Source organism: Excalfactoria chinensis, chromosome 17 (genome assembly GCF_039878825.1).
Source record: "Excalfactoria chinensis isolate bCotChi1 chromosome 17, bCotChi1.hap2, whole genome shotgun sequence".
NCBI lineage: Eukaryota > Metazoa > Chordata > Aves > Galliformes > Phasianidae > Excalfactoria > Excalfactoria chinensis.
The window spans coordinates 633,429-661,390 of record NC_092841.1 but is presented as its reverse complement, the minus strand read 5'-3'; the positions used below and the strand labels follow the sequence as shown (position 1 = coordinate 661,390).

The window sequence follows — 27,962 nt, the reverse complement described above, 5'->3', positions numbered from 1 at the left end:
TGGAGGATGGCACCCAAGGTCAGGCTGGACAGGGCTCTGAGCACCTCATCAAGATCTTTGTGTCCCTGCTCACTGCAGAAGAGTTGGACCACATGATCTTTATGGGGTATGATTCTATGAAAAACCAAACCCAACCATCAGAGGAGAGCAGCATGTCTTCTTACCAAGATCTCTCCTAAGATAGCAGCATAGGAAGTGACAAATAGAGGAGAAGCCTCCTGAAGTGATTATACCCAATCAGACAAAAACACGGACGCACATAAAGAACGTGGAAATGAAATGAGGAAAAAAGACCAAGAGCATAAAAATGCCGGCACTCCTGCAAAGCCCCACACTCCTATTTGGTGCATCCCAAGTCAATTCTGGTTTGAAGCAACCTCCTGGTCCTCATGTCAGCCAGGAGCAATCCTCAGGTTCTACTGAGAGGACTACAAAAGCACGCCAAGCCACAGGTTTTAAGGACAAAAAGGGGTTCTGCATCCACTCAGAATGACCTCCTGTGCAAAACAGGCCAAGAAATGGCATCCACCCATCTCCAGACCATGTGCTTGGTTTAGTGGGAACACAAAAGGCCAGCAAAGGGGCCAGTGGGAACAAAAGGGACAGTTTTGGTGGTGTAAAACATCCTTCATCCACACACTGGTATCAGCTCATGTCTCCCACATGAGGGAAAGGACTGCTACAGGCCTGAGCCCAGAGAACACACATTTCACCTGAAACAAAGCAAAAGGCACTGATCAAAAAGGCACTTTTCTGAAGGCAGAGGCTGGGACACCACCAAGAGGAAAATGCAGCACAGAGAGAAGAGAACGCAGCTGTTCCAAGTGATTGACACAAGGCAGTTGTGGAGAGAGACATGGAGAAAGGAGAGCTCAGGATGCTGGAGAAGGGTTGGTTATGGATGGATTTGGCTGAGGACCTGATCTGAAATGAATTTATGTTACGTATGCAGAAGTCTTCCCCTCTCAGCATTGGCAACAAATGCAAAGTGCAGTCATAGCACTTCTGTATCATCAAGAGTGGCTCAGAGAAAGTAATGTGAATGCAGTGTTAGTGATGCATGTGAAACTGGAACCATACCAGACCCTTAGCAACTATCCACCTTGTAAGCAAACAAGGACATGCTCACTACCCATGGAATCTTTCAAGACTTCTGCTTTGAGCAGCCCTACCTTAAAAACTGGTAGTGTGCCACATTCCTGTGGGACTGTACCAAGACTGCAGGGAACTGGGTTCATTTGGGAATGTCAGAATTTAACTGACCACTCTCAGCCTCACAGTTATGTCCAACTGCACTAGTACGTGAGTGCCCAGGTTAAGGACTGCTGTTTATACAGGAAAAGCCGATTTATGTGGAACAACAGAAAACCTTATCAGAGCTGTTACTGTAGCAAAAACTTCACAATGTACCTTGTATGTCTGCAGGGTTGTAGTGCGCATTACTGAACACTCAAACATGTTTGTGTGACACCACAACATTCAAACTGATCATGATCAAAAGCACCAAAGGAGAAGAAAAGTCAAGACATGGTTTACTCCATCCCCTGAAATATACGCTATATAGAAACCCTGGATGTGGATGTTTATTGATCTGGTGGTATAAAAGTCTACCTGATCAACATGAATTCACATCAGCAAGATTAGTGAAGAAAGACAAGAGAGAGTTTCAATTATGCAGCTTCTTAAAGGCTAGTGGTAAGAGTCAAAATCCTGCAGGTTCTCCACTTCTCTTGGAAACTGGCAGAACCTACCTACAGGCAGAGCTGAAAAACCTTACTGAGAAAAAAGTAGTGCACGTCTTGTAAGCATGTCAAAGAATGTCCTTCACTAGCAATGGTCCAGGACATACACTGTGTCTTTACCAGCATCTAGTCTGCTTCCACTTCTGAATTCTGTGTTCTTAGTTGCCAGCCCACAATCAAATACATTATAGAGATGCCACTGAGCTGGAAAGCAGTTTGTCCGGAAAAGAACCTGGGGGTCCTGTTAGACAGATAAACATGAACCAGCCACAGAGAAGGTTGGTGGTATCCTGGGTTGCCTTAGGCCAAGTACTGCCGGGAGGTTGAGATGATGATCCCTCCCCTCTGCTCAGCACTGGTGAGGCCACACCTGGAGCGCTCGGCCCAGCTCTGGGCTCCCAACCATAAGAGACAGGTAGCCACAGGAGGGTCCAACCAAGGGCGAAAAAGATGATGAAGGGTGAGTTCAGCCTGGGGAAGGGAAGGCTCAGGGGGATCTCATCAATGTCTATAAATACCCGAAAGAACAGCGCAGAGAGGAAGGAGCCAGGCTCTTCCCCAGTGCCAGGACACAAGGCATTGGGCACAACCCACAACACAGGAGGCTCCCTAAGAACACAATCTGGAAACACATTCAACTATGCAAAGTGCCTGAGCACTATTACAGGTTGCACAGTGAGGCTGTGGAACCTCCAGTACCAAAAGCCACCTGGACATGGTCCTGGACCACCTGCACTGGGTGGCCCTGCTTAAGCAGGGCACTTAGACATAATGGCCTCCAGAGGTCCCCCCCTGCCTCAACCAGTCTATGATCCTGCACTACCAACACTGCAGTTTTTCCATGTTAGTGCATCTCTATGCAAGTTACATCTATACTAATGAGAGTGAACGGAGGCTCCCACCACATTTTCTTACAAGAAACATAGGGCACTTTTCCTCAACACTGAGGACTGCTCATTTGATCAGACATCTCGTGCCATTCCAAAACAGCCAAAAACTTCCACAGTCAGGTAGCATGTGGAGGACCTCCAAAGAAGTGCTACAGAGCAGCTACATCACATATGGAGTCTCAGTCAAATTAGAGACTCATCTTCAAGGTACCAAACACACATGAATATGCTGAAATAGCAAACACTGCAGATTTGCGGAAATAAAAACCACTGCCTGTCTGTATGTTGTGTCTTCTGTTGGCACTGGGGGACACTTTTGAAAGTCTTTGTAATGACTAGCACTGTTCTGAATGTTATACTTATTTCATATAGCTAACAGAGATCTTTGGGATAGAAGGCAACCCTATCTCTGACTGAGAATGCAGGATACTGGAAATACTTAGTTTTCTATTGCTTCTTTTTCTAGTTGTGGTTCTGTCCTGACACAGATAAGTTAAACTGACTGTCACCTTCTTTGCCTGAATGCTTTTGTGTAGTGTAAAATTTCATGAAATATAATTGCTTTCATTCCTCCTCAAATCTGAACTCTTCACTAACAAAAAAGAGTTGAGAGTTTCCAGAGTAGTCTGCAAAGGTCTTTTAACTGTTGAAAATCCTAGAAATCCCATAGGTTTAAACACAGAGTTTATTGGGCCAAAATCACTGAGCAGAACTTTAAACACTACTTTCAAGAGTTGGGAAAAAGAAACTACTGAGATGTGGTGGGTGCTCCATCCCTCGAGACTTTCACGGCGAGGCTGGATAAGGCCTGGGCAACCTGATCTAGCTGTGCACGTCCCTGTGCATTGCAGACCAGCAGAACTGGATGGCCTTTAGAGGCCCCTTTCAACCCTAAGGATTCTATGATTCTACTTCAAGAAACTAATGTGTATTATGAAAGTACTTCCCAGGGCACTGTAGGTGGCACTCAATCCCACTCCCTTCTGGGTGACTCAAGATGAGCAGACATCAACAGTGAAGGCAACAAAGACCTTGTATCAAATGATCAAGGATACTTCAACAACTGAAATCAACACCAGCGCTATGCTGCTGTCATGGTCATACTACTAACTCTTCCCTCGTATCAGATTTAGGTCCAACAGCCAGCTTTATGGCTTCCTGGGCTTATTTTACAACTTGTAATTAATTCTGCATTATCTTTTACTGAGTCTGTTGATTTAAAGTTGGCTTGGCTACATTCATAGTGTGTAGAAGTTGCTGCTGATAGCCCAAGTTAAACAAGGCTTTTTTCCTTTTCCCCTCTTGATAAGGAAGGCAATAGGAACATTGACCTTAAAAGACTAGTTAGTGTGGTTAGGATACAGGAACAATCTCAAACTAGGTCAGCTGCAAAGCTTGCAGCACACACAAAAGAAACAACAACTGCTTTTCTCAAAGATGTCTTTACCCTCCAAACAGCAAATCTGATGGAGCAAGTCTCAGGGTCACCCAGAGCAGATGCATAGCTCAGCCTGATAGTCTTGTATTCTCACCAGAAGTGAAATCTTTGCATTCTGAAATGCAATGAAATCCTAGCCATCCTCTCCTTCATCTCCCACCTGGCAAATATTGTTTTGAGAGGGAACAAAGTGACCCTGGTAACCAGACCTTCTGCAATGTGCCATCTATCAGGACTGATGTGGAAAGCTCTGTTTGCTCTGTAAATCAGAAGTCAGTGGTCTTACTGGGGCAACATGGGAAAGCCAGCTGACTTCATCAGACTCTCAATCTCCTACAGCAAGGAATAACAGCATAATCACCCCTCCTGTGCTTCTCTTCCTGATTCTCCTCATTCTTCAAACTTTACTAGAAACAACCTTCTCTCTTAAGAAGTCAAGCTGTGGACATGAAAGCCATCTCGACTGCCACACATACAGCAGTCAGAAATGCTTCCTGTTCACAAAAAAGGTGAAGCTTTTTACCTGGGATCTCTGCAGAAGCAGCAGAGCATCCTGGTCAACAGCTACCTCAACAGAATGAAGCACGCTGTACCACCATGGGTATGTGGGGATGTGATGTGGTGACAAGGTCACAACCTCACAGCTCTGGCAAGATACTCCAGCACAGGCGCCACCTGATGTCAGCACAATGAAGCCTCCTTTAATCCAGTGAAGGTTGAAATGTTGCTTTTCCATTATTCATGTTTCACTAAGTAGGTAATTCTAGTTCATCTAAGTGAGTGCCTAAAAACTCACACAAAAGTTCCACTGCTGATAATTTAAATACAGTTTTTGCATTGATATACATTACACTGTATTTGTAGACATACCTAACAGAAGGACATACAACATGATTGAAGAACAAGGAGCAAATAAAACACGGGTAAAGGTGCTGGTGTCTGAGGGACAACCAATACCACTTCCCAGAAAAGACTCATTCTCGTGTCAAGCTTCCATGAAGATTATTCATGCCACTGTCTGGTTTTCGTGCATCGATGGTATAACTGTAGCTTGTGGCATTTAGCAATTTTGCAGGAAGAAGCTTTTTGAATTGTCAGAATTGCCAGAGATAAAGCAGTATTTTAAATCTTTCCCTGTCTGAAAATGCTTGCTGAACAAGTGAGAGTATGAGTAGGGAAAATATTCACCTGCGGTATTTTTTTGCCTTTCCAAACCAAACGTCTTATACTCACAGAGGCTGTCACAGCAACTTGTCTGTTTACACTGATATGACTGTATTCAAAGTAAGTTCCATCCAATTTGGCTTACTATTCCTACTTACTCAGGGGAGAGCTCTGCTTCTCAGCACGAACTTCTCACTCCTTCAGAGAGGTACCCACCTTTCAGAACAGCCCAGCTGTCCTATTGCTGCTCCTAAAGCCTTCTTGCCAGTCGATTGATTGAGAGAGCTGCCTGCTCGATGTTCTAGCTCCTCTAAAGAGATTTGGGGTGAAGAATCTGAATCCTGGCTCAGAGCAGAAGGCCCCAAGATCTGCCTTCTGCAATGTTTTTCCTTACTTTTCACCTTGAAATGCTGAAAAACAAGGTTCACTGACACATTTATTGCTGCAGGGAGATTTAGTCCCATGTGATCCTATGATCCAGTGCAACAGTGAGCTGAATGATTCCATTACTCTGGTTGTGGATCAGAGTTGGAGGGTGATACAGGTTCACACATACTGCTTAAAATCTTTTTTTTTTTCACTTAAATACATTATTTCTTTTCTCCTCTGCTGTCACAATTTTCCTTTCTTTAAAAAAAGTAATTTATATCAAAACATGTAATTAATATGACAAGACAGAAAACTCATCCAAGTCTATCAGGAAGAAAACAAGGTGAGGGGAAGAACCCCACACCACCAATGCTGAGGGTGAGGGCAGAGGGGATGCAGGGACCAACACAATATATCCCAAAGTGACATTACTGAAGCCTCCCTCACGGAACAATGCCTAGCTGCAAGAGGACAGGACATTTTGACAATACAAAGGGTGCTGCAAAGGCCAGGCTGACAGCTGGACACTGATCAGAGAAGGATTTTGCCCTATTGATGTATGTACACTTACATTCTGGAATGTGCCTAGAGTTGCAGAGAGGTGACAGGCTCACACAGCTCTGAACACTGTGCTCATCAGCATCTGGCAAGATACAGCCTTGCCCAAAGACTTTTCTTCAAGCTAGCTGACATCCTTATCATCTGTAATTCAGCAAAGCTGCCAACTTGCAGCCAAGGCTGAGCCTGCACACTTGGTAAGAGTTCAGGCTGCATGAACAGGGACAACACTTCCTGGCCCAAAATGTTCAACAGACAAAGTGAAGCATGAGAAAAGGAAAGACTAATAGCCTTATTTTAGAGACTGAGATTCAGAGCCAGAGAAAAGACTAGATGAAATTATAGAGGAAGATTCTTGAAAAGCAGGAATTGAATATTCAGTTCCAACTGCAAGCTTTAAATTCCAAGATTCGTCTTCTTCCTCTAACAGCACCCCAGTAAAGCCCCATCAGGCTCTGCATGGGCTGCAATGCCAGATACTATGCAAAGATGGAAAACAGGGATCTACTCACTGTTGTTCTTCTTTCTGTAGGTAGGCTGAAGTAGAGGAAAAGAGTCAGGCATGGCATAAGACTGTCCGGGTTGCATGCAGAATACCAGACCCCAACTGTTCTTACTGGTCATTCACAGGCAATGGGAGTGCCTGGACAAGGCACAAGGAGACAGAATGATACCTTCTGCTGCCTTGCAGAATAATGCATACCTTAAATTATGTGTATAATAACTGGATGTTAAAACAGTCACCAAAAAAAAAGTCAGAGTATTTATGTGCGTTAAAGGTCCAAGCAAAATTACTGCCCCTAGGCAAGCTATTGCAGGTACTGTTCCTTTCTAGAACAGAAATGCAATTGTGGTACCAAAAGGATAGCACAGAACTGGAAAATATGCAGAAAACAGCAAGAAGATCAGAATGGATTCTGTGTATGACACAAGCTGGCACTTATCAGGCTGAAGAAGAAGATATGGCAGGCAAGGAATATGGCAACACTCCCAAAGAACCTCAGGAGCCTGCACAGAATGGATAAGGAGCAATTGTTCACTGCCTCATCAAATACAGACACTAAGGGAACCACTGAGAGCAGCACTCTGAATGATGGGATGAAAGTAGGACTGTGGTGACAGGCTTCCAAATGAAGGGTGCACAGACAGAGGAAGTCCCTCTCTGAGAGCACTACAGATGCAAAAAATGTGCAGGTATTCAAAGTAAAAAACAAACCTTTTAATGGAAGAAAGAAGAAACCCAGGAAGAATCACTAAGCAAAAGACAGAGCTCAGAAGACATTAATCTACACATGACTGAAGGCTGTGCCAAAGTCACACACATGCTTCTGTAATCAGATCCTATGAGCCACTGCCAGAGACCGGACCACCCACTGCTGTGACCCAGCAAGGTCACTCATAATTCCTTATGCATCTCATGTACAAACCACTTTAGGGAAGAACGTGAATTGTGGCTCTGACACAGCCCTGGCACATACATACGTGCACACACACATCTATACACACACCAGGTAACAATCTGCTTCCAGCAGACATCATTATTACACGGATACTGTGTTTGCACATGCCCTCCATGTGGTTCTTTCTGACAACTACTGACACTGATCACACTTGTGTCCAAGAAAGGTGCTGCAGAGCTGCACCCAGCCCAGCAGCACTCACCTTGCACAGGGAACCACAGGCTCATTGAAAGAGACTGAAATATGCAGACAGACATAACAAGTGGGAGAGCATCTAGGTGTTTAGCAGGACCCAAACATCCAGGTATCTTGGTTAAATAACCTTGATTAAAGGTGGCAGTCTAGAAAACCTAACAAATTAATTGTCTCATCTTTATTGCAAACTGACAACTGCAAAGACAAAAAAGGCAGAAAAACAAACTGTGCTATGAATGAAGCAAGTTTGAAGTCCCCACCTCTCTGAAGAGTGCACCATAAAACTGAACAATATATGGGCAGTCACTGCTTCGCATTACTACATCAAGGTCCATCAGAAGCTGCTTCTGTTCTTTTTCATCCACTGTCGACCGAATTCTCTGAAAGAGGAAGAGTGGCAGAGACTTTATCACTTACATGCCATTACTGTATCCTCAAAACCACCCCTGGAGAAACATGCCAGGGAACCCGAACCCAAGGCTGAGCAAGCAATCCCCAGGGCATGCTCAAACACACTCTAGAAAATCAAACTACATAACTGAACTACATTGTCAAACAAGGATTTTAACTGATAACCCTGAAAGTCGTTAAATTCAGACTCTAATATACCCAATTAAATTTTTCTCTCGTGAGCATCATCGTTTTCAGATGAAATAGCAGAATGAAATGGAAGAGCAGAGATTTCACTGAAACCTGCAGTGAAACAATACATTTGGGCTTTTACTTCATAACAAACACCCGCAGAGTTCTTAGCAATATCAGATGGAGCTCAAAGACCAACCTGAAATTTAACTAAGGAACACTGTGTTTCAAATTAATAAGGAAAGCAAAGAAGACAAAAGGGTTCCCTCCACCAGAGCTGGCACAGTGAAAATGGCCCATCAGGTAATCAAGGAAACACATTTCTGTGGAAACCCTAATGGTGAGCAACAGCCTTTCTCATACAACTAACAATAATTGTCCTAGGCAGCATTGAGATATAATGTACAAAATATAGACATACTGTATGTTTGAAAACATAGATATATATATACATATACTATTCTTTATACTATATGTAAGGAAATCTATGATTTGAGTGGGAAAGAACAATGCAAGTTTGTAAATAGAAAAGAGCACATGTCCAAACATGGAGCTTATTAAATGAAGGATGGAGCAGACCATCCAAAGCTTTTCATGTAACTTTTGCAAACACGATCAGCATTTTGCACTAATAAATGCATTCCCTGAAATGTGAGGAAAATTGTGACCCTGAAGAAGTCATGTTGAGAAATACTGTAAAAAAATAAATAAAAAATAATTGCCAAGAAGTCCAAAGCTACAGAAGTAGCCTGGGCACTCTGTGAGGAGAAAAACTACTTGGCACCTAAGAAAGAAAAAATATTCAAGGTTCTGGGACAAACTTACATACGTGTGACACCAGCACCAAGTCTTACCAGCACTGCCAGACAGAGAGCTCCCTGCCCTCTGAACAACTGCTGGTGGCAGCAAGATCACACACGTCAGCAAACACAGGGCTAAGCACGTGAAGGTACAATCAAGGTTGGCTATTCATATTGCATTATTTTAGAAACAGTGCATGATTATGTTCCTTTAGACTTTTTTGTGTCAAATCACAAAAAATGAGGGCAGCATTGACACTACTGTTTTCCTTACCTTTGGTGCATCCTGATATTTTGTTATTTCGCCATGCATTCTTTATGTTCTAGTTTGGCCTAGACCAGTCGTTGTTGTAGTCATGCTGCCCTTTTCCCTCCCAATGGATTCTAGAGTACTAGGGAAAACAGTCCAGCACTTCCACACACCTTGCAACACCACCAAGTGGGTGATATTTGGTAGTTGCAAATAGAGCAAGAAGATGGCTGAGGGGACTAGCAATGAACTAGAACACTTCACCTCTAGGTCACTGGTTCAAACCTGTTTTGCAGAAGTTCAGCGGCACCAATAAAGAAACTCTGACAAGTTTGTTCATTTCTTTTTTCTCCCATCTATGTCACATAAAGCTCTACAACCTCCTGCTGGGACACCAGCTAAGCAGAATGAATGTCTCTTTCTAGATGGCACACTATCAGCAATGTATGAAATGATAATGACACTGCTCTGAGCCTTGACAGAAGATGATGGATGGCAAAACCACTGTGGTGAGTTGTCTGAGGGACAGTTTAGTCTCTCTCTGAGACTGAAAGGTTCACAAAGCAGGTGAGGAGCAATACAACAAGAATCTCTTCTCTACACTGTGACTCACAGCTCTTTTCCATGCCAACTACATACCTCCCAACCCCCCAAAAGCCTTTCTCATGGTGATCCAAGAATCTCCTTAGCTTCCCTCTGCATCACCCTCACATCAGCACAATCCAGCCTTCCCTTCAGCGTGCTTCTCAAATTCTACAGCTTCACCTGAAAGCATTTAATCCCATGTCTGATATTTCCTTCTCTGCTCTTACTCCTTCAGCTCTGGAAAGCAGACAAGACATGCTGTACAGAGGAGGTGACTTTAATGGCACGCTGGAACAACACCAAATCCTAACACTGCTCCTTTTTCCAACCACAATCTCCCCTGGTAGAAAGAACAAGAGCAAGTAAAGGACCCAGAGGATGGACTGTCAGTCAGTTATACTGCAGAGTGTCCATGCAGATGCAGCACCCAATAGACAACTTGAGAAGCCAGCATGAACTCCTGATCAAACATCACTTCAGAATCCAAAGACTGCTGGGGATTTGGGGTTTGAAAACTCAGGATGAGGGTGAAACAATCAGAGGCAACGTGCAACACAGCACGGAGCAGGGGGCTGCCCAGGATAGAGAAGACAGCTTTGTTCAGCTGGAGTGTCTGTTGCATGCCAGCAGCCTCAATTCACCAGCTAAGGAACAGGCATTCACCAGCAAAAGAAAGAAGAAAAAGCAAAAGGTAACTGAAGTCAACAGCAGCCAGTATTCAAATAGCACGAGCTGTAACAAAGACAAACCATCTAACTCCACGGCAGGACACTGCAGCCGTACCACAGACAGACTCTCCCAAGGGCCTGGGAAATGGCAGAAAAGGAAGACACAAAGCAATACAACAGTCTGATGACACCATTTAATGGGATGGACAGGTCTCACTTGTCTTCAGGTCCTACACATCTTAGCCTGTTTACTCTACTGCATGCAGGTGCTACTATGGCCAAACAAGCTACATAAGGAAGAAGGGTTTTCTTTGTAGTTGATAGAGGAAGTCTCATTTTCAACAGTTCCTTGCTGGCAGAAAACATTCTTCAGCCTGTTTAGTACAAACTCAGGTTAGGATAAAGCCTTCTAATATCAGAAACAAGAGCTCTGAAAGTTGTGCTCTGGACAGCATCAGCATCAAAATGCTAAGCAATGCTGTGCAGAGTGGACCACTCAAACCTAAAACCAGGCAAATCCCACAAAGCAGACCCAAAAAAGAGACATCACCAAGACCCAGTACACACAGGAAAAGATTCAGGTTCAGTGAGTAGCAACCAACTGAGAAAGAGAAAAGGAAATAGGGGAAAGGTGAAGAGGAAAAGAACAAAATGAAGTAAAAAGCCATAAACACCAAATGGAAAACCTGCTTCTTAAGCTAAGAGGAAAAACAGCACTGTCCTGCTCATAGGGCTCAGCAGAAAGCCCAGCAGTGGTACCTGACAGTGCCCCAAGGGGCTGGGTTACCCACTGGGTGACAGGAACAGAGGGCACACCTGCTGCTGAGGACAAGAACATTTACCTACCCATCCCAAACACTTTTAGTCATGAAAAAGGCACATCATGCCTTCCACTGATCACAACTAGTCTATGTCTCCTCTAATGTGACTCAGTTTCTCACCATTTCCTTTTTAATCCATAATCATTCAATACTTCCTCTGTATCTTTTCAGCAGGGATTGGAACAGCCTTCCCTTACTCTCAGCCAACTACCCAAACTGATGAGTGAAACAGAAAATCCTCCTCAATAAATTGTAAGATAAGTAGTCAGCTTCAGGGACTGCACCTAATTGTGCCAAGAATGGAAATGTATACCACAGAGCAAGCTCACAAAAATCCTAATGCTCCTCTTCTAAAATCATATGGGAAACAGGAAGGTCAGAGAAACGTGCCCCTTGGTTGAACTTAATCCACTCGTGTGTCATCTTAGAGGGCTATCAGACATCCAGGAAATGATGGATAAATTACGGAGGTATAAATAAATGCTTAACTTCTGCTTTGAAGGACATCTGATACTTAACAACCTATTTCAACTGCAGGACTGCCTTCAGTGAAAATCTGTGAAAGTCAAGGGAAGACTTAAACACCTGTTTTAAAGCAATGGGTAAGTGAGAAAGCACTGACTACAAGGCAAAACGATGTGAAAGAGGCACTGTATTCTGAACCAGGAGTGGCTCCACAGCTAACTGACTTCTGGAAAAACAAAGATCTTTTATGGACATTTTATAGGCTTGACATCCTAGGTATTTCCAAACAGTGCCTCGACCAGCTTTTCTGATTACACACCTGATCTTAGAATTGCTTCTGAATGTCTTATGGCAAGTGCAGAAGTGGAAGGCTGCCTGTAGAAGACCGGTCAAAACTACCACTAAACTATGCAGAAAACAGAAAACCAACAAAATCTGAAGATGTTGTCTAGGAGTAGAAATTAAACTAAATATTGTAAAGAAAGACTGAATCAGTTAGATTGATTTATGCAGTAGATACTGCAACACAGAGAAAATTCTAGTATATAGCTGAAAATCACTGTCTCTTCTGGAATGGAGGACAACTTGAAGGACTGCAGACAAAAATGCCCCCTCTGCAGTCTGCTCACTCCCTAGGTGTATTTCTGATGGAAGAACCACAGGAGGTGCAAGACTTGCCCATGGGGCCCTGATGAGAATCCTGAACACCAACTGAAGCACAAACCATTTGACCAGGCTCTTGATAGCACATTTTTCAGCCAGTTCAAGACAAGAGAACCAGAGGAGGAAGAAATTGTTAGAAGCTTCTAGCACTGAAACCAGAAAGTCTGGATGTGTTACAGCTGGAGAGCTGTGGTTCAGGAGGCTGCAGGGGAGAGCAAGAGCCTGAGCTGTGCCTTCCCACTGCCGCTGTGCTTGGGCTCCAGGCTGGCACAAGCACCGCTTCACAGGTTAAAGGTTGGCTATGTCAAATATTTGGTTATTTATCTTGGGAACATTTCAAGCAAGAAACCCTCCTAGCCTTCAAGAAGCCTTTTTAGCACTCTGGTTAATAAAACCCATGCTATGTATTGTCTGTGCTATTTAAGGAGTAAGCAGAGCATCATGCTCCAACAGTGAGAATAGTTCCTAGCACTCATTCAGACTGGAGGATGTTTCATTTATATATTTTTATACCAACCCAGGAAAACAAGGATATTTTAACATCTCATTTTGATCACCAACCTTAAAGGGGAACCACAGGACAGAAATAACCCTCAGCTGCTTGGTGAACTTCCCAAGGAAACTGCTTCACCCCAATAAAATGGAACTTTGATCTGACGAAAACAATCCGGTTCTTTGGCTGCATGGTATCCTTGTGAAACAAGATGCACAGCCCCCAGAGCAGCTACGACAACAACATATGGTGATACTGGAGGGCAGGTACCAAAGGGGCTGCGGCAGCATGTGTTGCAAAGCCTCAGAGATAAGATGAGGAGTGACAGAGTGCAGCAGACCCCAGGAAGGCACCAGGGCTCCCTGCAGGGAGGTTGTTCAAAAGTGACTTACAGACTGACACAGACTGAACAAGAACAGAAGAGCACACAAGAAACCAGAAACAAAGCCAAAGGATGCCGGATGAAACTTGGAAGCTGGACAAGACAGTATCACAGAAAACTGATGCTGGTGCCACAGGCAAATGTGGGCCAGGGCAGATACGGTCTTCAAGGAAAAAAAAGACTCCAGAAGAGAAACCTGCCAAGCAGGTACAGAATTAATGTACAGACTGGCCTTGCAGTGGTGAATTTGTACAGAGCTGGCAGTGGACAAAAATGGGCTGTTTTCTTTCCCATAGGAAAGAGTCTTGACCCCATATGCAAATAAATTCTCAAGAAAATGACTAGGTATTTTTTGAGTGAGAAGATCACAGAGCCTGCTGGCTCAGAGCAAACAGGCACCCAGAATCTGTAGGAAGACCTGTGAGATAAATGGGATTTAAGGAACAAGAGGATTCTTCTTTCCATCTTGCAAAAAGACAATATTTTTCGTACAGAAAAATTAAAAAATGTTGCATATAAATCCTCCAAGTCTGATTCCTCCTTCCTTTACCACCTTCCCCTCTATCTGATGTGCCTGGGAAAAGGCTTTCCATGGGACAGAGAGCAAGGGATGCAAAAGCAACACAGAGAATCTTGCAACCGCCTGCCTGTAGGCAAGAGCACCGCTCCCAGCCTTCTGCAGTCACATCCTGCTGCTCCAGCCTGCCCTGCAGAGACACGTCATGTCTTCCTGATATTTGAATATTTATTTCTAAGGGCACAGCAGGACAAAAACTGAAGGAGTGGGAGGAGTAGAACCAGGAGCAAGAATTTATCATTGAAGCCTCTCCCTCCAACAGCCTTAAACTTTGCTGAAGTGGGTTCACACAAGCGACATAAAGAGGTACATTCTTCTCCTCCACCACTGATGCTGAAGTACCAGATGAAAGCTTTCAGTCTTGCCCAAGGGCCTGGCAGCCACGGAACACCCTCCTTAGAGGTCCCAGGATTACATTTGCCAAGATCCATACATTGGCTGATCAGGCCAAACTGCATACAAGGGGAAAATGAAGGGACACTGTGCTTTCTCCTGCACATCTCATGTTGTTTTGGTGCTATTTCAGCACACACAGGAGTGGAGACTGCAGTGGTAAGAAGAGGAGACAGGAAGGGCAGCCCCTGAGCTTTGCTTAGCGACCTCAGGAGCACAGCAGAACACATGCTGCAGGGACAAAAGAGGGCACGAAGCAGAGAGAAAGCAGAAGGTGAAAGTAAACCATGCTTGAAGGAACTGGATTGTAGAGTGCCATGAAAGTGGCATGACAGGCTAGGACAAGCCAGAGGAAGGAAGTGGAAACAGGATTTGAGGTTTGATATAGCAGCTGCATTTCCTCAAGCCTGAGAGCTATGCAGGATGAGTGCTTAAAGCTTCCAGGCTGTCTGTGTGCAGCAGGAGCTGGAAACTCCAACATGGGAAAAGAGCAACCCTTCATTACTATGTAACTGCAGCACACCTGTGGAACAAGCAGGATTTGAACCTGTCTGCAGAAGGGACTGACAAGCTGCAAGCAGATGCAGCCTGGAGATGGTAACTGCAAATAGGACTTCATCCTGCCAGGAATAAGTGGGGTGGAAGATAGATGATTGCTCCAGAAACCTGTGATGGGTAGTGATGGAGGAGGATGAAGGAGAAGCTGGATGAGGCCCACATAGCAATTTTCTCTGCATCTAACTAGCAGCTTCTGGAACTGTGTTTCACTCATCAGTACAAAACAGATAACAACTTCTGGCTTGCAGCCTCCAAAAAGCTATTTCCTCCTGCTGAACACCCTTCCAAGGGATCTGCCTGTTGCCCTGGTGTTGCTGTAATCAGCTCTCAGAGAAGCACCGGACAGGCACAGCATCACTATCAAATAATCAGAGACACTGGTTTTGAAATTCAATGTCCTCAAGGCCAGGCACACAGCACAGTGCCACAACACTGAGCTGCAAGCAGATGTGATTTACATCACAGCTAGAACCTCAGACCACTAGACTGACAAGGTTTCCTCTCAACCATTCGTTTTCTATGTTTTTTTTCTCTTGGAAGAGCTTGAATTTGAAGGAGAATATATCAAGTTAAGTTCCTTCTGTATAGCAAGGAGAAACTACAGTGAGCAGCTGGTTTACCTGGAGGCAGGTGAGGAGCTGGGGCTTCAGAAAGCAACAGCTCTATAAGCCAGCAGGACACCACAGGCCTGGGGGAAACAGAGAGAGCAGGAGATGGATGGCCCCAAACACAGATGGCCCATAAAGCAGACCAGAACAGAACAGGTTACTGCACAACACAGACTGCCCCAAAAGTGACAGCAATCTGAGAGAGAAAAGGCTAAGAGCTTTGGAATGAACCAGTAGGTAATCTGGAATCAGCTCTATCCTGAAACCTCATCGTCTAAGCTTCAAAATAGCTGTTTCTGCAGTGGAAATATCACACACTCTTCCACCCATACATTTTTCTTTGCTCAGTCACGTTTTATCCCCATTGGCTGTGCAGAACAGCCTTCGCTCCTCACATTTTAGAAACAGATGTGGCTGCCCAGAGCCTCCGGCTTCCCTTCTCCCTCCAGGGAGAAAAGGTGCAGCAGGCACAGCTGTGCCCTATGGGGGTGTGTTCAGAGAAGAGAAAGTGGCACCACGCCAGCCTGCAACACTGTAAATTAAGACACTGTAAAATCAGGGGGTTCTATTTGCTTAATAGTAAGCCATCGTGCCCAGAACCCGCTGAGGTTGCTCACACCTCTCTTTCCTCAGCAAAGACAGCTCAGTAAGATGTGCAATGCCATCTCCAACAGCGGGCAAGAGTACAGCACTGGAGCCTTTCACCTTGCAGCTGGGAGCTGTATCTGCACTGCAGCCCCTCCACACTGACAACACTTTGCTATCATCCAGAAAATCCCTTTGCAAACATAGTCTGGGACAACAGAATTTCTGTGCCAGCAGACGTCTCCTCCTTGGTGACACCAGCCAGCCCAACAAAGCACTCATTGCAGCAGAGCTGTACCCACTGCAGAGCTCTGTCACAAACCCACTCAGCTATTGTGTTTTTTTTCAGACCCACAAGCCATCATGATTGCAGTATCTGCTGCCCAGGACACATACTGTGGGCATGGGAGGCTCGAGGTGCCAAGGCATCATCTCACCACATCGGTGATTTTCAGCATACCATCTGCAAACTCCACCTAACAGCTCCACCAAAAGCAACTAAAAGGAACAGATCTTCAGCTACAGGCAGCCTCCAGCTCCACTGATGACTGATGAGGGATTAAAGAAACCACACTGAAACATCAATATCGCTGCACTGCAATCCAAAAAGCTGTGAGGCTGGGCCAATGATCCCTATGAAGATGACAACCTTCACAGGAGAAAGCAAAGGGATGGTGGTTACTCCAGTGTCCTGACACATTTCAGACAAGTATGAATTACATTTGCAGCAGCCAGAGCTGCAGCTGTGGCCTGCCTACATGCCACACCAGGCCAGCAGGAGCAAATGTTTCCAGATCAGAGAAAAGCAAAAGACAGAGAGAGCTGAAAAAGAGAGTGACACCAACTTCTACACAGCTCAAAGCTCTCTTCTACTCTTTCACGTGAGCCATGGAGCGCTTACAGTTGATATCATCAGCAGACTTAAAAGACTGATGTCATTAGCTTCCAGCTAGCAGCAAGCAAAGTAAAGGACGTGGAAGAGAACGGCCGCTGTCCACCAAGCCCAGTAAAATGGACAAGCAGCTCCTCAGAAACACCTGTTGAGAAGCACTGCTACAGCAAACCAAAGACTACCCCATGTCACCCAGCTAGGAAATGAGGCTGCATATTGTTCATGCTTCCAAGGTGAGGTTTTGGGCAGCGTAAGGTAGAAAATGGGCAGGCCTGCAATCCACAACACCTTCCACCTCCTCAGCAGATCCAGCATGGTAAGCACACATCACGTATCAGCAAGAGCAAATCACTACCTGGAAGATCCCCATTCCAGCTCCTCGTGAGAAGGTTGTTACTTGCTGCACCATGGGCACATGCTTACATAAAAAGCAAATTTCACATCACTGCCTTATTTCACAGAAGACACCAAGAAGCTGCCAGACATCAGCTTGTGCTACAACCAACCTCGGCTGTGTCCGAACCAGTGACCCAGAGGTGAAAGGCCCGTGCCCCATTACCAGTCTCCAGAAACATGTGATCCTCTCAAAACAGTAAGTTCCTGATAGGCATTTTCAAAAGGGCACAAGCAATTACGAGAGCGTCACAAATCACTTGACAATATGCCCGTTATACAACGCATTTTCAGCAAAAAGCAGCCTTTATATTGGAAATAAATAGAAAAGAGCAGCAGATGGGTGCTCGATGGAAGAACATTAATTCTCCATCACATTTCATCCCTAATGGACTGAAGTACAAACGTAAGGATGGGCATCACCTACTTTAACTGCCATAATTTGCCCACTTGGTTTGTGGACCATTTTGTTGACAGAACCATAAGCGCCTCGTCCAATTTCTCCAAGGTCTTTCAAGTCCTCTGCTGTAAAATCCCAATGCTGTTCAGGGGAAATCTTCAATTTTCCTGATGATTCAATGCTGTGTGTTCTCAGTCTCTCTCTGTCAAAAATATTGGGAAGCAATTTTTCCACATTTTAAATAGTCTGTAAATGTCTCTTTTCAGCACTTGATTAAACATTAGAAGAGAGGGGTTCACAAAGTCTACAGCAACAATCTGACTCCAGGAGGGATTTTGGTTGGGGTGGGGGGTGCAGGGGTAAGGGAGAATGTTAAACCAAAAATGACATACATTTGCTCACAGCTTCGATTAATGGTAAGTTTCTCCAGCTGTGGCACAAAACTCAGTGTGTCTCATATGTTAGAGTCATTCTAATCACTCATTTACACAGTTCTTTCTGCTTTGCACAAAATACATCAGGCTTAAAGCAGGATCTGGTAACATGCAGAACCAAGAGTCTGAAGAGCACTCCCCAGCCCCATCTCCCCAAACTTCTGCCACTGCACATCATTACGCTCCAGTCTCACTTCTGACTGGGTTTCTGTTCAACATGAGCGAGATCTTTTGTTTGTGCAAGGAGCTTTAAGAGTGTTTGCTCTTAATGGAAAACTGCAATTAAATGTTAAAACATTTTAGGCAATCATTTAATTTATTTAAAAAACAACAACAACAACAACAAAACCCCACCAACAAATGAAGAGCCAATAACTCGTATCCACAAAAAGCAATGCAAGCTGTTTGTGACACAGAAAAAAAGTGCCTTCAGGTGTATGGTTACCAAACACCCAGCTTAGTGCTCCTGGGCAAAAAGTGATCCTACCGGAGTCACCAGGCTTTGTCCAGGAAAGAAGCAGAACAGTGCCCCAGGTGTGTGGGATGTAGGAGTTCAACAGTTAAGTTGCCTATAATTACTCATCCAAATGCGGCAATGACTGAATTAGTAGGAAATGCACAAGTATTTTCAACACTGTTCACATTAAAATGCCATGCAAAATTTCAGATTTTTATTAATTAACGAGATGAATCACACTTCTTTGGTCATAATGTGTGCCAGAAGTCTGAGCTTCCTACTTTAACGTAGCATTAAAAGCATTAAGGATAGTTCTCACTGCAGGGCACACTGACCCTACACAGATATTCCAGCCAACAGGTGTTTCTGACCACTGTGTAAACAAGGGAGGTTCTGTCCAACCCATCCCTCAGACTCTGATCACTCCTCTTGGGCATTTGATGAAGCAACCACACGCTTGTCCAGGCTGCGGCTGAACATGCACGAAGTAGCTGACCAAATGCATAAAGCTTATCAAGTGTATCAGCCAGGAGAATAAGGACATTACTGCTGATCCCAGGCGTGATGAACACCACAGAATATGTGTCACTGGCAGCTGTGAGCAGCACCCAGCAGGAAGTGCTGGTGGCCCCATCCTGCCCTGGGTTTTATTTGGAACCCAGCTTCTGTGAGGGCAGTGAGGTTAGGCCCAAAGGTCGATCTGCTGCTGCAACCAAGGTTCAAATGGTTCATCTGCTGCACTCCAGCTTCCCTGCGACACAAGCTTTCCGGCCTTGGAGCAGCTGCATTTCCTGAACCCCTGACCTGTTCAATGAACGTTGCTAACAAACAGCTCCTCATTCCCATTCTAAGCAGCGTCTCTCCTGCTCGTTCCCCTTCTCTAACCTGAGATTTTCAATCTGCCATTCCCTATGGAGTCCTCCAGCTTTGCTGTCCTTCAGAACACTTTGCTGTCCTGCAGCACACGCTGGCAGTGCACAGCCCAGCCCAGAGGGGACAAGCAGAGCAGCACCCCTCCCTTAGCACTGCTGTGCGTTTGATCCCTCAGAATAAAACACTGCACTGAATGGCATTCTCCCTGAGATCTACTCACTGAAGAGCAAGGAATGAAAGTGAGGCAGTAAAGGAACAAGAAAAGAAAAGAAGAAAATATAGGAGAAAAAAATAAGGAAAGAAACACAACCTCCAGCCCTGCCCGCAGTCTCACAGACAGCTTACACTGTATCAGCCAGCTGCTCCCTAACTTCTGCACTGCTCCATGTTGTCAGCTGCACGGGAACGGCTCTGGCTGCGGAGTAAGGATGCGGCAATTCCTGCCCACAGAGCTAAATGGTGCTGGAGCAGGACAGGGAATGAGGGGCTTCCAGGGTTGTGGAGTGTGAGGTGTGATTTCCTGAGCAAGTCCTCTCCATGTTATTTTGAAACAACACTGTCTATTTAAGTTTTCGGAAAGTTAAAGAAAAAATAAGCATAGACGTGGTTTATCCTGGGAAAGCAGTTAAACCTGTCTCCAATCTGATCTCTGCCTGTTTTTCTGCCTAGGAAGTTTTGCCTTGCTTACCCAATGTCAGAAGAGAACTCAAATCCGAAGTCCTTACGTTCCCACCACGCAGCAGGCCCACCTCTCCTAGCTGCAGTGTGACAGCAGAGCTATGCTGTTTGCTCCGCAGCTGCAGGATGTATGTCCACAGCAGCAGGGAGGAAAGTGGGTGCAAGGAAAAACCCCTCGGGCTGATACTGAGTGCCCTCTGCAGCTGTGTTCTGCTGAAGCTGCACAGCTTTGGGGAACCTCAGGGGTTTAAAATGAGACATACTGGCACCGTCCATCCACAAAATCTCATATGTTTTAGCTTGGCTTAATTTCCATTATGTATTTATGAGGCCATCTGCCTTGTGTTGCAATCAGACCTCCCCCCCCCCCCCCCCCACCCCTCTTAAAAATAGCCAGGGAAATGGTCAAATAACCAAACAACAAGTTTGACAGAATGACAGATATTTTAATATAGATTTTGCTCATTTAGATAATTTGCCAGATGTAAACAATGCAGTTTTCCTTTAAGCAGCACAGCCTAACTTAAGAGTCTGGAATGCAGTGATTACCTTTTGCATCAAATAATTATGGCTGTTTTATAACAGAAAACTTTTGCGGTAAATAAAATAATAATAACTCTCTAACTCCGTATAAAATGCTCAAAAATGCAAATCTGGAACTTGGACACTGCACTGACATAAAACAAGTATTTTCCGGTGTAAAAGTGGTGGAAGCAACATAAAAAAGTCACCAATGCAGTACATCTGTTACTGGATTTGCACTGCTGCAAGAAACATGCATACATAAATCCATAAGACTGACATGCTCCAAAAGTAACATGAAAAATCCCTGCCTAAACCTTGAGCTTGGAAACAGAGAGGAAGCCGGGCACAGCAGCACCTAGCAAAGGTGAGAAATAACTAACAGGCAGTTCCTGCCTCTGCCAGGTCTGCCTTCAGGCACTGTGTTTAGTGCTCATTACTTTACACAGATGTGAACAGACACGGGACCCCTCCCACTGCTGCATTTCTTTACATTGTGCAATCCGAACCTTGCTAAGGCTGGGAATGTTGGGCAGAACCATACAGATGCTCTTTAAACAGCGGGATGCCTATGCTGGACTCACAGGGCTGCTTTTTATTGTTCAAACCACACATGGAAAAGCTAGAGAAGATGGCTAGATTCACGTAATCCTCACAGAGCTAGAAGTAGGATTTGCACATGCAGATGAAGGACTAGGGCTCCTGGCGGCTTTTCCAGAGCTTGAGCCTCTAACTTTGCCTTACTTGTAAAAGTTTGGAAAGCAAGAAATAAAGCAAGCCCAGGCACTTGAAAGGCACCAATGTACGGGTCTCAATGCAGACAGTTACTATGCTTGTCACAATGGTTATTCCAGGGATTAGGAACACCAAGCAAGACAACAACTCCTCCAAACAGTTGCCCTTTGTCAGAAATAAATCCGTTTGAGGGCCCAGCTTGGCAGCAGGCACACAGACTGCTGGCGCCAGGCACCACAGCTGGGCCAAGGGCAGCGTCACACGCTGGGGATGCGGCTCTGCGCACCATGGGCCGGATCCATGCAGGAAAGGTAGGGCCTGTGAGAGCCCCACGCACCTCCCAGCAGAAGCACAGAGGCGATGGGAAGCTGTCAGACAGGCTGTTAGCTCCCCAAGCCCTGCTATTTATTAGTACATCACAGCAGGGAAGCCAGTTTGTTGGTTTTTTTTAAAAAAAACAAGCATGAAAAAGAAGGATTATGGGGAGAAGCAGAGAAAGGTTGGTTTATTCATTTATTTTTAGTCAAAACCAAAAGTTGTTGGATAATGAAGCAAGGCCAGAAAGATGCTACAGGTAACTATAACTTCTCTGCTGGCTCTTTGCTCTTTTACCTACAAGTTCTGCGGGATTCAGAGCAAACAAGCCAAAAAGTTGAGGGATTCAACATCACAGCTGACGTGAACAAAAGAGATCTTCAGAGTCAGAGATCCAGACAGACCAGCTGTGCTTCAGAAGTCTGTCTAAAGAAGTGCCTTATTAAAACTTACATTTACTCATGTTTCATGTTGGATATTAGGAAGCATTTCTTCTCAAAAAGAGCATTAATGCATTAGAGCAGGCCGCCCAGGAAAGTGGCAGTGTAATTAAGGAAAGGGTAGGTGTGGTACTAAGGGATGTGGTTTAGTGGGCAACAATGGCAGCAGGTGGACAGTTGGACTAGATGATCATAAAGGTCTTTTCCAACCTTAACGATTCTTTTGTGACCATCAAGGTCAATTAGCTAAAAGCTTCCATGCAGAGTTTCAATCATGCTACGCACTGTTCACAGTAAAAATGAGGCTTATGACTTCAGCTAACGCATCTCTGCTAAATCTTTCAAATAGCCCAGAGAACTTGTGCACCTTCTGTCTAAGTGTCTGTGCCATTCATAAAGCAGCTTTCAAACCCCGCAGGTTAGAATTAATAAAACAACAACCCTATTTTAAAGTTCATTGGAAAAAATCTCTAAACGAACTGTTACAAGTGGTTTTTTTCAGGAAGGATGCAAATGCTGGAGCTCTCACTGAACTTCTGGACCCTCACAAGAAGAGACCTATCTTTGCATGAAGCAAGCTCAAAGGCAATGGAGGTCCTTTCAACAGGGGCAGAACTAAACTGATTCTAGTCTGACCCATGTACGCTCTCTTGAAGCTTAGTCCATCAATTATATTTAATAACAGATTCTTCAATGCAAAGAAGAGAGAGAGAAAATGTATCAAAGGAAGGAAATGATTTAGTTTTGCTAAACTGACATATCCAGGTTAAAGCCAAAAGCACACTTGTTCACTTTCATGAAATAGAAGAATTTTCAATTAGTGTTGCTCTTTCTCTGCTCCTCTAAAACTTTAAGACAAAAGATACAAATAAAGCTGGAAGATTCCTCAGCCTCTTTCACAGCCCTGGAGACTCAGCCCAATGCACACTCACATCTGCTACAGTTCAGCAGGGTTTGGCTGAGCCTCGTAAAATGTTAATAATTTGGATTAAGCACCCTCAATAAACTACTGAGTCACAACAGATTTTGATTCACCTTGCCCTCAGCAGAGAGGAAATCTCTCAGTTCATTGTGGTGAATTCTGCAGGGGATTTAAGCGAGCACATTTATCTCAGCCCCGCTCTGATTGGGATATCAGACTGCCGCACAACCGCTGGCTGCTCCACAGCCTGCAGTGGATTCGAGCATTTCAGAACACTGGAAAACCTGAGCTAATAAAAGAACTGTTCAGAGATTGCCGACTCTTCTCCTGAAAAACTACATCTCCTGAGCCTGTCAGCTGACTGAGAGAACAGGAAACACAGACAGTGGCACAGCGGTGAGCATCGCGGAAATCCAAACACAGTTCTTAAATAGTTTGTAAAATGATACTGAGATGCAGTATCATTAACATTACATGGAAATCAGCCATGGAATGACACTAGTTCTGAGACAATTCCCATTACTTTGACAGATGCCATTTTTGCAGGTATGGAAATATTTGACAATGGCTAACAGATAGTTAAGCTTACTGTAGCCTGCTGGAAAGTTTCTGGACGAGGTCCGCTTCTCTCCTTTTGAAACTGAACGGGACAATGTGATTACTACCCAGTGTTGCTTGAGTATCACTTCAGCCAGGAAAAGTTATGAAAATGACAGGAAAACATGGTGCTGTTATCACAAGACACAATAACGTATAACAATACTCAACTAGTCACACTACCTACAGAGCGGTTAGCACATACAATTAGTTAGCTATAGACTTTTCTTCCCTTACACAACCTTCTCTCAATGGGAGCAATGAGACAGTGGAGCCTGGATGACTCAACCTGTATTTTAACAAATTACATTGTAAGCAGTCTGTTTTCTTTAAGCAATGTCAATTTCCAGTTGTAATATCACCATGATTAAAAACATAAATCATTTCATTTAATTTACTTCATGCTAGTGACACACTACGGCCTGAAGGCACATGAACCATCACTGCACTATTTTTCTTGTCATCTCTAAAGCAGAACTCACTAAACAGTAATAGTTAAAGTAATTTACCTTCCATCCTGGATCCACCAATCTAGGACTGGTGGTCACTCCCAGGTGGGCTCATCATTCACCTTAGCTCTAAACCAACAAGTTTGCATGACTTGAACAGCCACATCCTTACTTTTTAAGAGGTGCATAACTGACAGATCAACCGAAGGTTAATTACCACTCTTTGTCAGAAGATTTGTCTAAGAACAAAAATCAGGTTATGGGATTTTGAGCCCCTCAAGTTTTCCAGCTTCTGGCATCTCACTGTCTGATATAAGGGCCTGCTATCTCAGAATGGTTCAAGTAGCTCACACAAGACGGGCTCCTGCTAACACTCCGTGGGGGATGCAGAGAACAAGCATTCGAGTTCTTGCACAAATGAGTGCTGCAGCCTTATACAAATGGTCAGCAAATCATACTTCAGTTCTATCCAGCCCCTTGCTGGTAACAGCTGAGATCATCAGATAATGAACACTGTTCCATTTCAGAGACATGGAACTTTTTAGTTTCAATTACAATTTTTCAAACAATTCTTCCAATTTAAATTTCCAAGCATTACAAAATCCCATCCTTAGTCTAGGAAAGCTAAACGTCCTACTATGCCTTCTTCAAGAATTATTTTCTATTTGGGATAGAAAGACTTGGGAGGAAAACGACGCCTTAACCGGAAATTAATTGCAACATAGAAATGGAGTGCCTACCAGAACAGACAAGGACAGATGGGAGACAAAGGTTAACCTAACTGCAAGACAAAGATTGCTTTTTCAGAGAGATGCATCTGACAAGGGCTGTGACCAAAAGAGAGCTCACAACAAGATGAAATAGATTCGCTCTATCTGCATTTTCAAAATGCCCCTCACCCAAGACTTCTTCACGCCAATGCAGGCAAATGTCAGACAAAGGCCCCCATGCTTCACAGACAAATAATGTGAGATTTCAAATTCTCCTCCAAAATGGCTGCGTGGAACACAGCATTCATTTTCCACTGCGTCTCAGGAGCCATAAGACTATTTCCTGTAAGCTCTCTAAGGATGCTCTCACTGACTTTGGCCAATGGTCCCACAGAATCACTCCATCTATCACTAGTATGAAAGAACCACCTAGAACGTCAGAGAGACCAAATGAACACAAGGGGATTCTAGAGAAGTATCCCAGCTTCTCAGAGAAGACAACCCCCTTCACACAAGATGTTTGAGACATTCTCATTCTCAGTTATGTACACTTCTCTCTGCAAAGGCATCAGTTATATTGGGCACAAGGGCAACCACCATCCAGACTCTCTTCACAAAGAAGAGAACTAAGGCTCAAAAAGAAGACAGTTTAGGGTCACCACGGTACATGTCAGGAAGGCTTTCTGAAGTTTCCCAAAATGGAGAAGCTGTCCCAACCAGAGGTAAGAACACCCATCCAGGTAGTTCTTTTCAGAAGTCAGCTCCTCAAACAAACAGAATGGCAAAACCATTTGAGGCCTATAGGCCAATCCTCTCCTCCATCACATCCATCTTATTCACAGCCACCTCACTATGTGAGTTCTACAAGTAGCTGTTCTCCTGGGCGCACTCCATTCCATCTGGACGTCCTTGCGGTGTGTGCTGAAAGCCACTCATTTATGCAAAAGATGAAAATATTAGCAGCTGATGATGAACTATGAAGTTGAAGCAGTCTCTACTCCCTTTATTCTCCATTTCTTAATGTTTCCATAAGACAGAAAGGATGACCAACTCCTTCAGTTTCAACCCACACAGGAGAAAATTCCGTCCACCTCTCAATAGCCAGTAAAAATGCAACTACAAAGTTGAGACCGATGTCCAAAGAGATGAGGTACATTGATCTTGCTCTGAAGAAACGCAGCATAAGCCTGAGTACACAGAATGACAACAGAGTTTATTTCTACAGTTTGCAACAGCAATTGTTTAATGGAGTATCTTGCAAGGATATGCTTTGCAAGGTCCACATTTGGAAACGTAGGGGTCACATCAAACTTTAAAACACAAATATGAATATTGGCAGTTTCTAGATAAAATCCTTTCTGCCATTTGTCACTGCCACACACACCAGCAAAAAGAGCCTGTGACTGACCATCTTGCATTAAGCAGAGTCCAACAGTGTCAGTCACTTAGGCTACATACATCATCAGCATGATACAGTGCAGACCACCTGTACAAAGGCATTAAATTTCTATCAACATAAGCGGTGTCCCACTTTGCTACCTGCTAGTAATTATTGGAACAATGTATTTATGAAAAAAAATAATAATAATAATTAAAAACAGTAGACAAGGAACTGGGACAGAGGAGTGCATATAAACATACATGCGTTGAGTCATTTTACACAGTAATCTGCGCAGGTAAAGGGTGTTGGCTCCAGAAGGAAGTCCAGCTCTGCAAAACTGAGCACACAGCAGTGAGCTCAGAAGCAAAGAGTCAGAATTGAGCTGGACACTTATATGCTTCTGCACTGAAGCAGAAGATGTAGATCTGCAGAGCTGGGATTTGGAGGAATCTGCAGCCTGAATGCTGAGATGCATGAGCCAATCCCCAGGAAACAGTGCAAAGTAGGGTGCTTTGGAAGTTTCCTCTCACATGAGCTTTGGTCAAATCCTCAATGGACTGCGTACATGGTACTAAGATACATCATTTGGAATGATTTCCTTTGCATCAGAGCATGAACGTGCATGTGAAACCAGAGTGCTCCATCACATTTTCCTCTCCAAACACCAGTGCATCTTTCATACTGAGATCATAGATACTGTATTTGCCCAAGAAGGAGGGCACATGGGGATCTAGGCTCTCTTAAGCCTCAGGACTTGGTCCGTGTTCCAGAAGGCTGATCTGTAAAACATACAGGATGGAACAACACTTGTCCATATTGAACCATAGCTAAGAAACCTGATTCTAGAAGAAAAAAAATAAAAATAAACATCACAAGGATACCACAGTCTCTGATCTGTTATACAAATAAGAGTAACAGCATCTCCAGACCCTTGGCTAAATTTTAACTGAAACTGGCACCCTGTTTTCAGATCTTGCCTTACAAACTTGGGAATTCAAATATGCTTAACTCCCCCTCAGACAGTGCAGCTCAGCAGGTCCCAGAGACACCTCAGGGCATGGGGCACAACATAGAGGTGCCACAAGAAATTCTGAATCAAAAAGCTCCCATTTTTTGTCTTGCCCTCTAGAATAGATTTGGATATACAGGTGTGCTGAATGCTTCTAAAATCCCCACGCACTAAGCTTTGACAAACAGCTTGCATCTAAATGTGCACTGCTGCCATTGCTAGGGGATGCAGCACCTACAAATAAAGGAAAGGAAAAAGATTTATTTCTACTATCACAATAATACAAAGGGCACAGAAGAGCTGATATCATTTCTAAAACTACTTGCCCCACTTTCACTTTTCTTAAATAAGCACCACAGTTGTTACATCTTTGTGTGAAGTATCCAGCTATGGCAGGACAAGATGCATTCCTCCTGATATGTGAAGGGAATTGTATCTCTGGAGTCTCTGGGGTCTCCTAAACACTGATACCACACCTGCTGCCCCAGCCAGACCCAGCACATTCTTTG

General features: G+C 44.3%; 1 protein-coding gene across 4 annotated transcripts in view; it reads right to left on the bottom strand.

Moving 5' to 3' along the window:
* MAP2K4 (mitogen-activated protein kinase kinase 4) overlaps nucleotides 1-27,962 on the bottom strand; it is an 86,301-nt gene that overhangs the window by 21,344 nt on the left and 36,995 nt on the right. For 2 of the 4 annotated variants that reach the window (XM_072351635.1, XM_072351636.1), the window contains 3 exons: nucleotides 23,897-23,992; nucleotides 17,959-18,133; nucleotides 8,077-8,196 (listed from right to left, as the gene is read on the bottom strand). In XM_072351635.1, the coding sequence (XP_072207736.1) occupies nucleotides 8,077-8,196; nucleotides 17,959-18,133; nucleotides 23,897-23,992 (391 nt within the window). The remainder of the gene's footprint in view (nucleotides 1-8,076; nucleotides 8,197-17,958; nucleotides 18,134-23,896; nucleotides 23,993-27,962) is intronic. The other 2 variants (XM_072351637.1, XM_072351638.1) reach the window with 1 other exon arrangement.